We start from the raw sequence: 13,835 nt of genomic DNA on the forward strand, positions 1-13,835 counted from the left end.
GGGGAGGAATGGGCACTTGAGAATCCTGTCCACAAGAGGGGAAGTTTGCTCTGAGATACAGTTACTGCACTGGAAACGCAGGGAATGATGTACTTGAGAGTTTGAAGACAGAACCTATTTGATTGTAAAAGAGGAGTTAGTGCACCGCTGGTTGTATGATATAGGGCAGAAATAGTGAGAAGGTGAAGAATCCCATCAAACCCCTAAGGCCACCACAAAGTGAATCTACTTCGGCAGCTGGTGCTGGGTCTCTCAGGTCCCCTGTTTTGATGAAGTTAAGGAGTTATCCTTGGCCTTGTGCCACTTGATGAAGACAGGACAGCTGCATGTTGCTGGGAGTTGCTCCGGGAGGTGTTCTGTTGGCCGCTGCTACAGCAGCGCAGGAACAGGCTGTACAACACCCTAAACCACCGGGCCGGTAAAAACAGCTCCAAATCCCCAGCCCCCAAGACACGCGAAACTGTTTTTAAATGTCAGCGCTGCTAAAGTATGCGATACACGTAAAACTGGATCGCCTTGAAACTATTCTTTCAGACTGGGTTTAGATCCTTTCGGAAACTAATTTCAACTCAGTGAAAAGTTCCTGGAAAAGGCTGGTCCCCAGAAACCCCCACCCCGGCTCAAGCCTTTACCTCTCGGTAAGAACCGGCAGCATCCCTCCTTATCATGGCTGCAGCCATCCGGTTAAATCAGCGAGCGCGGACAATGACAGCAAGCCGGCCTCTCACTGAGGAAACACACGGCACACAACATCCTCCACAACAACTCTCCTCACCCAGTGGCTCAATAACCAGCCCGGCCCCGAGGCAGCACTGCTCCAACCACTCCGCACCTGGGGCGGAGCTCCGACCGCCGGCTGACTCAACACTCCCCCCCACTCACACCCTCAGTCCCCTGCTGAGTCAACACTCCCCCCACAAACATTCAGTCCCCTGCTGAGTCAACACTCCCCACCCCTACACACCCTCAGTCCCCTGCTGAGTCAACACTCCTCACCCCCACACACCCTCAGTCCCCTGCTGAGTCAACACTCCCCCCACACACCCTCAGTCCCCTGCTGAGTCAACACTCCCCCCACACACCCTCAGTCCCCTGCTGAGTCAACACTCCCCCCACACCCTCAGTCCCCTGCTGAGTCAACACTTGTGAGAAACACAGCTCACAGTTAAACAATTTAGTCAAGTCAAGTTCTGAAGGAGCAAGATTTTATTTGACATTCTTGCAAGACCGGGTGTCTAGCGAAATAGGCACACCTCACATAGATTTACAGCACATTTTATACCTTTTTTACAAGCATTGTGATGGCTTTGCAATGTGATGTTCTCTCCTAATTGGTGGTCCCTGTCCCATCTATGTGTTGACATTCTCCTATTGGCTCGAGGTGCCCTAAGTTCCTATCCCATCTAACAATGTCTCCTGTTATCACAAGAGTGCATTAGCAAACTCATCCATCTTATCCAATACTGTTACATGTCCAGTTCAGATTGGCGGTAATCAATCCTTTGCCAACTTAATCACTGCTGTCCCAACCATCTCAGTGACCTTTTCCCCTTTTATGCTTAGTTGTAGAAACAACACATCTTGCAGACCATTTGCTTTTTATAACGTGGGCCTCTTACATTCCTGCAGGATGTGGTGTATGCTTCACTGCACATCACATCTCTGATGTTATCTCTACATTACAGGCAGTCTTTTTATTATCCCTAATTATTGCTGTGTTAGCAGCATCGAACCCTATGTCCTATGTTTGTGACTAAACTCACAGTTGTTTCCATAAAGTGGGTTATCAATATGCCTAACTATATCCAATCTATTTAACTTCAAGCTATTTCTTTATGCTCTACAAATATATGTGTTAACAACATCTTTACCTATTGCTCACAATTCCCCCCTTTTCTTTTTAATTTGTTGTTGACACATCCATCCATCCTCACATTTCAAATTCCTGGAGCATTTGTTCTGCTATTTTGTTTACTTCATCATCCAGTTCATTTCCAATTTTCAATAAATTCATTCTCTCTCCATGATCTACCGTAGACATTTTCTTTGTTAGTGTTGTTTCAATAAGCCTTTGGACCAGTCCCCTTACACAGGGGATTATGCAACATCCCACGGTTATCAATATCCTTGCCATTATTATTAAGGAGGTTAGTACTGACACCACCATTCCTTTCCATTTTCCAAACCAGGACTCTAACCAGACAGTGAATACGTTGTTTACCCCAGAGTTTTCTGCTATTTCCTCTGCTAAGGTTGTTAGTCCTCGTAAGGCTCGGGTTATAGAGCCATCAGGAGCCGTATTATTTGGGATAAAGGTACAACACTTTCCCCCCAACATTACACATACACCTCCTTTTTCTGCTAACGTCATATCTAAGGCTATCCTATTTTCCCACGCCATTCTACTAGTGGCGTCTAGTTGTTCCGCCAACTCCTTGACAGCATCCCTGGTTTAGTTAATGAATCTCTGTTGGTTATAATATATATAATTTATCCAATCTACGTTCTTATTTATTGTCACCCACCAAAACAAGGATTCAAACCCAGCTGTAATTTGATTTCGAGCTTTAAATTCATCTGGGACTCCCCGAGGCACTCCTATGGGATCTAGATATATCTTTTCATCAAAAGAAATTCCTATCACTGATCTCTTATTTTTCCTTATCTTTTTCGATTCTTCAAATGCCAGGGTAAATGGTATAGCCAATTGGACAATTGCACATGTACCTTTCCACTGGGGGGGTAGAGTTGGCCTCAGTACCCTTCCTCCACAATACCACCATATATCTGCTCTGGGGATTTTCAATGATGAATAGTTCCCTCCCATTCCGTTCTCTGTAATGCTCCTGATCTCTGAGCATGATTCTAACTCCCCCATATTATGAGTTAACTCTGCCCCTTGTCGGTTCACACATGAAGTGTGATTCACAACAGCAGTGAGAAACTGAGGGGGAGTTTTTAAGTTCTTTGCTTCCACGGGAGGGAACATCAGGGATAGGGATGTGCAGTTCGGATTGCCCCATGCTTCCTTTTCTTGATACAGGGCTAACATGCACTCCACACCTCTTCTGTCGCGTTTCCATCCCAGAGGGAAGGGTACTATTTGGGCCACTGGCCTCCCAGACGCACAGGCATAGCAATTGCTTTTATTTAAGCTTTTTACAGTGTATTTGACCCATTCTACCCAGGCATTGGTCTCCTCATACCCAGTCTCTATTTCAAGGGTTTGTTTTAGGTTGTTTACTTCTACCACTCTTACTGCCCTTGGGTCATTTTGGGGAACCTGATCATTTCGGTCGGGTGTTTTCAAATTTTTATCTACATAGATTCGGAAACAGCATTTCAATTTGCTGTCTTTTCCTCCCTCCTTTACCCTAATTCCAAATACTGCCTGGTGCAGTTGATAGTCTCTGGTCCAATTAACCGTAAGGAAGGGTCCACCAGCTATGGAGTACCGGGAGAGGTTTTTAGGATCTAGAACTGGACCGTTTATTTTTTTTTTCGGTCCATTTGGTCCCTTTTATTGTTTTATATATATAGGATTGCATTTCTTATCTAAGCATTCTGATCTGGACTGCATATTTTTCTGATGAAGGGATATTATGGAAGGGTGTCCACCCCAAGGATATTTTCCATCAGCATAAAATTGTAAGGATTCTACCGAATATTTTCGCTGGCTCATCAGATCTCCACACACTACCAAAGAACATAGGTCAGTTTCTACCACCTGTGTTGTAGGGAGATCCAGAATCGTAATTGAGCTTATAGTATTTTTCCTTTCCTTTTCTAATTTATCTGAATTATATCCCATACTTGTAAGTACTTTCTGAGACAAGAGGAAGGAAATCATTATCCAGGTTACCCCTTCCATTCTATCCCTTTCTCGTTACCTTTTAGGAGAGAACTTATTCAAAACAGTTTCTTTCCCGCGCTCACGCCGCTACTAGAAATTGATTATTTAGAGTCTTTTAAATTTCAGCTTTAAAGGTTCTTCAGTTGGTTCGACCTTCCACGTGTCGGAATTATCTGGAGGTTTTACCAGTCCTTTTGATTCTAGTATGATGTGTCCACCCCTTTTCAGCAGTCCTGATTGCTGTCTCAGTTATTAGGAGTGCTTGATATGGTTCCTCCCATTCCAGTTGCAGCTTAGTTTCTTTCCATGACTTTACCAGGACCCAATCTCCTGGTTGAATTGTATGTACCGTGAAGTCGAGGGCTGGAGTCTGCGACAATAATCCTTGTTTCCTAAGGGAAGATATCGAGGAGGACAGGCCCAGTATATATTTCTTTACAAATTGATCATTCATTTCAGGAACCGGTAACTCCCCGACTGCCCCCATATAAGGTAGTCCAAATAGCATTTCATAGGGGGATAAACCCAAATCCTTTCGAGGAGCTGTACAAATACGCAAAAGTGCTTTTGGTAAGCACTTAGTCCAAGGGAGTTTCGTTTCTATTATCAGCTTAGATCCTCTGTCCACTCTAAAACATTAGGTTCTTCTTCTAACAGTTTCAAATATAGTTGTTTAGTTTTCTGTGCGTACCCTTTGATCCACAATCTACAGTATCCTACTAATCCCAAGAACCTCCTAAGTTCTTTTTTAGTCCGTAGTATATTTAGATCTAGGATTCCTTGTATTCTTTCTGGATCTATTCTTCTCCTTCCCTCACTGATTAGGTGTCCAAGGTATTTAACTTCCTTCTCTACGTACTGCAGCTTTTTCTTTGACACCCTGAATCCCTGTTGTCCCAGAAAATTCAATAAGCTATTTGTGGTTTCTATTACCTTTTCCTTTCCTCCTCCTGTTACTAGTAGGTCATCTACATATTGTAGTAACGTGATTTCATCAGGCTTTTTAAATCTTTCTAACACCTGCTTTAAGACTTGACCGAAAAGATTTGGGGACTCTGTGAACCCCTGTGGGAGCACTGTCCACCTGAACTGTTGTTTCCGTCCTGTGATAGGATTTTCCCACTCAAAAGCAAATAAGTCTCGACTTTCTTCCACCAGTGGGCATATCCAAAATGCATCTTTTAGGTCTACTACACTGAACCATCCATGATCAGGAGGAATCTTGCTTAATAAAGTATAAGGATTAGGGACAACGGGGTGTCGTGTCTGCACTATCTGATTCAGGGCCCTTAGGTCTTGTACCAGGCGGTACGTTCCATCAGGCTTCTTTACAGGCAATATAGGGGTATTATAAGGGGACATGCAGGGTTCTAACAGTCCATCTCTAACCAATCCTTCAATTACTGGCTGTAATCCTTGTTTTCCTTGCAAAGGTATAGGGTATTGCTTAACACACACCGTCTCTCCTTTTTTTTTAAATTTATTTGCAGAGGAGGAACGTCTAATCCCCCTCGGTTTTCCTCCCCTGCCCAGACTATCGGGTCTATTTGCTGTTCCTGTTCGTCTGTTAATACTGCCAATGGTTACTGTTAATTGGTTCTTTTCTACTCCAATTGCCAAACCCAATTTAATTATTAAGTCTCTGCCTAATAAATTACTGCCAACTGCTGGTATGTATAAGAGTTGACCCTCTATCCGCTCAGTCTGATATTTAAGCATAATCGGTTCAAACATGGGGACTGTAAAACCTTCCCCTTTCACTCCTGATACCATTAATTTTTTTATCGATTAACTTTATTCCTCTCGGTATATAATTCAGAGAGGATCTAGTGGCCCCCGTATCCACCAGAAACACCGCATCTTCTTGTTGGGGACCCACCTGCAGATTTATCAAGGGTTCCCGGTGGATTCCCGGGGGTAGGAACCCCTGACCTCCCTAATCTTCATCCATACTCATGAGAGGCACTACCCTCTCTTCTCTTTGTAATTCAGGGCACTGTCTTCTAAAATGTCCAACCATTCCACAGTGATAACACCCCTTTTGGGTTTTTTTTTGTGTTACCCCACCTTTTAGTGCCCCACCTTTTCTACTTCCGCGCACCTTCCGTTCAACATACTGATACCCTCGTGTCCTTTCCTCAGTTAGGGGATTTACCCTCTTTCTCACAATCTCATCTACGGTCGCTACCATTATCTTTGCCTTCTGTTTCTCTGTCTCATTATCTCTCTTCACAAATACCTTCTGTGCTTCTCTTAACAATTCATCAAGTGGCTTCTCACTCCACCCTTCTATTTTCTGAATTTTTTTTTTATCCCCACTCCACTTCTTAGTGGAAGTGACTACTTGTTCAATTAGTCCAGCTAACTGATGTATTAACAATACTGCTATTTTCTTTGTTTGGTTTCTCTTTTCTAACTCTCTAATCTGTGATTCTGACGTTTCAATTCTCTCCTTGTCGTCAGCCCAATTTTTTTACCCAAGACTGAGATGTGTTCAATTAATCCAGTTTAAACCTGTTTAATTAATTCAAACTAAGAGAATTCCAATTATCTTAGTTCCGTCCTTTTTTTTCCCAATCATTTCCATTGTTGATCTAGTGGGTGAAATGGATCCCACCCCTAGGTCGCTCTTATCACAGTCCGGTGATACCTATCAGGGGTGATCAGTCCCCTCCGTACCACCGCTTACACTCGTGGGCTTACACCCTTAAGCTCACACTATTAAGCCGGCTTTCCCTTCTACTCCAGCGATCTCTCAGACAGATTCTTTCGTACTCTCATCTGAACATCACATCCCAGGCATCCTTTTCTAGCCTTTACACTCACTTCAAACTTCTGAGCTTCGCATAGGGGGCTACCCCTCTTAACAACTGGTCTAAGGCTGGGTGTAAAGACAGACACCTCCTTATCTGCACGTGCTCAGCTCAGACCTCTCACACACTCACACTCTTTCATCACAGATGAGCACCTACTGTACTTTGATTCACTCCCTTAAATTCGGTAATCTATTCCGGAGCTCCGGTTGTGGCCATTCAACCGGACCCGTAAACAGATCCCAGGTTTCAGCACCAATTCTTGTAGGTAAAGATACCTCTGAATCCAATTGTGAGTCAAAGTACAGCAGTTTATTTAACAAAAGCCTGATTCAGAAAATCCAAAATAAGATTTATTTTTATCACCTTTAAATATCCTCACTAAATCAAGACCCTTGCACATTCTTACAATTCTGGTACAATAAAACAAAACATCACTTGGAACACAGATGCACGAAGAAATACTGAAAGCATTCTAATGTGCAATCTACATGTTTAATTATTTCTACCGCTCTGCCTTTGTAACCAACACAGGCAAGTACAAAATCAAATCTACTGTTTGCCTAAATGGTTAACTCTCCTCACAACTTTAAGATGCAATGTAATGCCACCTTTCCCACTTGGCAGAATTCAAATCTCTGTCCGATCCCTACATAATTTAGTAAACTTAAAGCAATTCACTTTGATTGGCTATACCTATTACATCACCTGAGGGTCTCAATTACACAGTTACACCCTCTCTTTCTCTCTCTCTCTCTGTACCATACAGAGTCAGCCTGATTGTCTCTTTTTTAACCCTTTACTGGTGGGAGCTCACTGGCCTCTAATAAATTTGACCTGTTTGATTTGGGTGCCCCATGCCGTGACAAATCCCCTTCTCTCTCAAACAGTCATATAGTCATGCACAATTCCAAATACATAACTGCTATTAGCGTTCACCCCGCACCTCAGTAAAAGCCTATGTCAGGGTTCCCAGTTCCACTGACATACTTCTCTCTACTCTTTCTGCTTCCTCATCACATAACCTCCCCCGCAGCCCCGAAATTAACATTATCCAGCAACTTGCATAGTCAATTCCTTTCTGGGACACCGGCTGCTTCTATCTCACATATTCATTAAGAATATGACAAACCCAATCCTCCTCCGATCCGTACTTTGGCCAGAAGACGGACGGACTCCGGATTGCTTCTTTCACCCAAACAAGACAACAATATCCTCTCATTGTCGTCTTGTTTTTATCCCTAGTACAGCTACTAGTGCTCCAACCTTCCAACATCCTTCCCAACGGACTTTCTGGAGGGATGTTACCTGGGGCCCCAATCCTGACACCTTTCCCGGGGGACTTCTTCCAACTACCCCCATTTTTCCATGGTTTACCGACCACGACCCGGTCGCCAAGGCAATACTTAAAAGTCACTTTTCTTACCTTGGTCCGTGCACAGCGTTGCCCGACCACACGACGGTGCCTATCGTATCCCACTTACTCGTTCAGAACAACTTTCCTAGGATTCTTAACAGTCAGTGGCAGAGAAGCCCACCGATGAGCACCTGGGACCGTTCAATTTGGAACGGGACGCGTCTTCCCAGTTGCTACCGGCAACCTCCCTACCAGGGATGTTAGGATCCCGGACGAGCCCCCAATTGTGAGAAACACAGCTCACAGTTAAACAATTTAGTCAAGTCAAGTTCTGAAGGAGCAAGATTTTATTTGACGTTCTTGCAAGACCGGGTGTCTAGCGAAATAGGCACACCTCACATAGATTTACAGCACATTTTATACCTTTTTTACAAGCATTGTGATGGCTTTGCAATGTGATGTTCTCTCCTAATTGGTGGTCCCTGTCCCATCTATGTGTTGACATTCTCCTATTGGCTCGAGGTGCCCTAAGTTCCTATCCCATCTAACAATGTCTCCTGTTATCACAAGAGTGCATTAGCAAACTCATCCATCTTATCCAATACTGTTACATGTCCAGTTCAGATTGGCGGTAATCAATCCTTTGCCAACTTAATCACTGCTGTCCCAACCATCTCAGTGACCTTTTCCCCTTTTATGCTTAGTTGTAGAAACAACACATCTTGCAGACCATTTGCTTTTTATAACGTGGGCCTCTTACATTCCTGCAGGATGTGGTGTATGCTTCACTGCACATCACATCTCTGATGTTATCTCTACATTACAGGCAGTCTTTTTATTATCCCTAATTATTGCTGTGTTAGCAGCATCGAACCCTATGTCCTATGTTTGTGACTAAACTCACAGTTGTTTCCATAAAGTGGGTTATCAATATGCCTAACTATATCCAATCTATTTAACTTCAAGCTATTTCTTTATGCTCTACAAATATATGTGTTAACAACATCTTTACCTATTGCTCACAACACTCCCCCCACAAACATTCAGTCCCCTGCTGAGTCAACACTCCTCACCCCTACACACCCTCAGTCCCCTACACACCCTCAGTCCCCTGCTGAGTCAACACTCCCCACCCCCACACACCCTCAGTCCCCTGCTGAATCAACACTCCTCACCCCCACACACCCTCAGTCCCCTGCTGAGTCAACACTCCTCACCCCCACACACCCTCAGTCCCCTGCTGAGTCAACACTCCCCCCACACACCCTCAGTCCCCTGCTGAGTCAACACTCCCCACACACCCTCAGTCCCCTGCTGAGTCAACACTCCCCACCCCTACACACCCTCAGTCCCCTGCTGAGTCAACACTCCTCACCCCCACACACCCTCAGTCCCCTGCTGAGTCAACACTCCCCCTACACACCCTCAGTCCCCTGCTGAGCCAACACTACTCACCCCCACACACCCTCAGTCCCCTGCTGAGTCAACACTCCTCACCCCCACACACCCTCAGTCCCCTGCTGAGTCAACACTCCCCCCACAAACATTCAGTCCCCTGCTGAGTCAACACTCCCCACCCCTACACACCCTCAGTCCCCTGCTGAGTCAACACTCCTCACCCCCACACACCCTCAGTCCCCTGCTGAGTCAACACTCCTCACCCCCACACACCCTCAGTCCCCTGCTGAGTCAACACTCCCCCCACACACCCTCAGTCCCCTGCTGAGTCAACACTCCCCACACACCCTCAGTCCCCTGCTGAGTCAACACTCCCCACCCCTACACACCCTCAGTCCCCTGCTGAGTCAACACTCCTCACCCCCACACACCCTCAGTCCCCTGCTGAGTCAACACTCCCCCTACACACCCTCAGTCCCCTGCTGAGCCAACACTACTCACCCCCACACACCCTCAGTCCCCTGCTGAGTCAACACTCCTCACCCCCACACACCCTCAGTCCCCTGCTGAGTCAACACTCCCCCCACAAACATTCAGTCCCCTGCTGAGTCAACACTCCCCACCCCTACACACCCTCAGTCCCCTGCTGAGTCAACACTCCTCACCCCCACACACCCTCAGTCCCCTGCTGAGTCAACACTCCCCCCACACACCCTCAGTCCCCTGCTGAGTCAACACTCCCCATCCCCCCACACCCTCAGTCCCCTGCTGAATCAACGCTCTCCCCCCACACCCTCAGTCCCCTGCTGAATCAACGCTCTCCCCCCACACCCTCAGTCCCCTGCTGAATCAACACTCCCCCCACACACCCTCAGTCCCCGGTTGAATCAACACTCTCCCCACACATCTCCAGCCCCCTGCTGAGTCAACACTGCCCCCATACCCTCAATCTCAGTGTCCTGGTGAATCAACACACACCTTCAGTCTCCTGCTGAATCAACACTCCCTCCACACACCCTCAGTCCCCCTGCTGAATCAACACTCCCCACCCCTACACACCCTCAGTCCCCTGCTGAGTCAACACTCCCCACCCCTACAACACCCTCAGTCCCCTGCTGAGTCAACACTCTCCACCCCTACACACCCTCAGTCCTCTGCTGAGTCAACACTCCCCCCACAAACATTCAGTCCCCTGCTGAGTCAACACTCCCCCCACAAACATTCAGTCCCCTACTGAGTCAACACTCCCCCCACACACCCCCCACACACCCCCCACAAACATTCAGTCCCCTGCTGAGTCAACACTCCCCCCACAAACATTCAGTCCCCTACTGAGTCAACACTCCCCCCACACACCCCCCACAAACATTCAGTCCCCTGCTGAGTCAACACTCCCCCCACACACCCCCTCAGTCTCCTGGTGAATTAACACTCTCCCCACACACCCTCAGTCCCCTGCTGAGTCAACACTCCCCCCCCACACACCCTCAGTCCCCTGCTGAGTCAACACTCCCCCCCCACACACCCTCAGTCCCCTGCTGAGTCAACACTCCCCCCCCCCCCACACAACCTCAGCCCCCTGCTGAGTCAACAGTCCCCCCCCACACACCCTCAGTTCCCTGCTGAGTCAACACTCCCCCCCCACACACCCTCAGTCCCCTGCTGAGTCAACGCTCTCACCCCACACCCTCAGTCCCCTGCTGAATCAACGCTGTCCCCCCACACCCTCAGTCCCCTGCTGAGTCAACGCTCTCCCCCCACACCCTCAGTCCTCTGCTGAATCATCACTCTCCCCACACATCTTCAGCCCCCTGCTGAGTCAACACTGCCCCAATAGTCTCAGTCTCCTGGTGAATCAACACACACCTTCAGTCTCCTGCTGTCAACACTCCTCCTCACACCTTCAATTCCCTGCTGAGTCAATACTCCCCCACACCCTCAGACCCCTGCTGACTCAGCACCCCACCCCCTCCCCCCCCACCCCCCCCACCCCCCCCCCACCCCCCCCCCCAACCCCCCCCCCACCCCCCCCCCCCAACCCCCCCCACCCCCCCCACCCTACAGTATTCTACAGTATGACTACAAACAAATGCATTAATGTATGCAGATTGGGACCATCTTGAGTAACATATATTAAGTATATTGTGCATTGACTTCTCCCATTGATAATGTTAGGAATTTGAGAAGTTAAAAGTTGACTTGAGATGGAAACAAAATAAGAGAAAAGTTACAAGGTTAGTAGGGATCTCGAGGAATAATGAGATGTGATTTTTCCCAGTAATAAGATTAGCAGGCATCTTGAAAAATTGAAGTATGAATTGCCATATCAGAAAAATTGTTTACCAGAAATCAGTGGGGCTACACAAATTATAATTACTAAAGACAAGGAATTAGAGAGTTAGACAGCCAAATCCATAGAATAGGATGTCAAAGAGGCTGAGCAATATCACTGCTAGTGCCCTCATTGGGGAAGCAGACTAATTTTCCATCCAGCAGTCAGGAAGGCTAGCTCCATCTAATCTTCAGAGAGGTAGTTCCATCAATATCAGAGCCACAGAGGTCTGGTCCACCTAACATTTAGAGCCATGGCAGATTGCAGATGTTCTTTTCTTAATGATGTGGTTTTGCATCTTCACTGAAGTAGAAAAAGATATTTTCCTAGACTCAGTCATCTACACTGTATTGTGTGGTAACTATTGGCTGGATTTAACTTATAGAGATACTAAAATGGATGCTATTTGGGAAAAGGAGTGTTCCAGCAGGTTCAAGGAACATGGGTAATAGGGGGTAATTTCAGATAAAACTGTATAATCAGTTATTAATATATTTAAGTGTCAGAGTATATATTAATCTTTCTTGTGTTTTTTTTACTTTAATATGTACTCTATTATTTGGTTAGGTTGATTGACCATGCTACATTGATCCTAGTGTTAGGGGATTACCAGAGTAAATGTGAGGGTTTATAGGAATAGGTCCTGGGTGGAATTATAGTCAGTACTGACTCATTGGGCCGAATGGCCTCCTTCTGCACTGTAGGGATTCTATGAAGTGTTCACACAACGACTGGAATGGGTTCCTCACATTATTCCAAACAAACATACACCACCAGGAACCAATGTTTCCAGTTATCCTTTGGGGTTTTGAGACACTCTCGTAGGTGGCATTAGCAAGGTTTTTAACAATAACATCTAGTATGAATAATAAGCTTGGGTTCATGCATGGTAAAGCACCCAAAATATTATTATACCAAAATACTAATTTTACCTGTTCAGGTACTACAAAATTAAAGCTGGTGTTATTCTCTGTTAATGCTGTGCTTATTTTTGCAATTATGGTGGGTAAGAAAAGTTCTATAAAGCTGAATTCTGACTATTCATCAGAAATAAAAATGTAATATTCCACATGTGCTACAGTATATTGTGTGCATCTATATCATATTCAAAATCCTGCATGCACTTCCTGTTTACATACTTTGCACTGTCATGTATTAACCACACTGCTGTAGTTCTGGAGTAATAAAAGATGGCAGATCTCCTATCTAAACAGCATTAGTAAACCAGGTAGGTTTTCACAAAAAGAAATGACAGTTGTCATGGTTACCATTGCTCAGACTAGCTTTCAATTCCAGGTTTATTAACTGAATTTAAGTTCCACTAACTGCCATGTTGGGATTTGAACCCATATCCCCAGAGAATTAGTCTGGCCACTATCTCCCTGATTGAATACATATATGTACAGAATGAGTTCCTATACATATAATATGCACATACCTATTGTATTAGTTCATTTACATTTGAATTTGAAAATGTAGTTCTATGGACATGTTTTCACATTTGATTCGGTAACTACATTCATTAACAAACATTCACAATTCTTAAGTGAACAGTTTGTAGTTAAAACACTATTCTTCATATAGGATAACATCTCAAAGTACTTGAGGTGGAAAAAAATACGTCTCTAAGCAGCAGAGACAGGAATGCTTTTTGAGGAGAAGTATCAATCCAAAGACGTGCAGGTTAGGTAAATTGGCCATGCTAAATTGCCTCTTAATGTCCTACAATGTGTAGGTTAGGGGGATTGGCAGACTAAATACTTGAGGTTGCGGGGATAGGGCCTGGGTAAGATCCTCTGAGAGTCGGTGCAGACTTGAAGGGCCGATTAGCTTCCTTCTGCAAAGTAAGGATTCTATGAGGTCATTCCATCTTTTGTTAAAGAATTGTTTTTTAAGAAGCCCTCAGTTTCAGCCTTGAAACTAAATTTACAATCTTCATATTTTAACCTTCAGCACTTTATTTTCTACTGCCAATGGGGTGTAAAACTCAGCTCCTTAGTCCCCATTTTCATAGCACTACAAATATCATTTCACAAATGGTGTCCACAGCACAGGAACGTTTTTCAGATGTGAACCACACTG

At 45.4% G+C, this 13,835-nt stretch overlaps 1 protein-coding gene across 1 annotated transcript in view; it reads right to left on the bottom strand.

The window, feature by feature from the left end:
* pacc1 (proton activated chloride channel 1) overlaps window positions 1-789 on the bottom strand; it is a 35,781-nt gene extending 34,992 nt beyond the window's left edge. The window contains exon 1 of the mRNA XM_080200494.1: window positions 633-789. Coding sequence (XP_080056620.1) covers window positions 633-680 — 48 coding nt within the window. The 5' untranslated portion in view covers window positions 681-789. The remainder of the gene's footprint in view (window positions 1-632) is intronic.
* Window positions 790-13,835: the final 13,046 nt, after the last annotated feature.

Source organism: Carcharhinus amblyrhynchos, chromosome 12 (genome assembly GCF_965287045.1).
Source record: "Carcharhinus amblyrhynchos chromosome 12, sCarAmb.v2.hapA, whole genome shotgun sequence".
Lineage (NCBI taxonomy): Eukaryota > Metazoa > Chordata > Chondrichthyes > Carcharhiniformes > Carcharhinidae > Carcharhinus > Carcharhinus amblyrhynchos.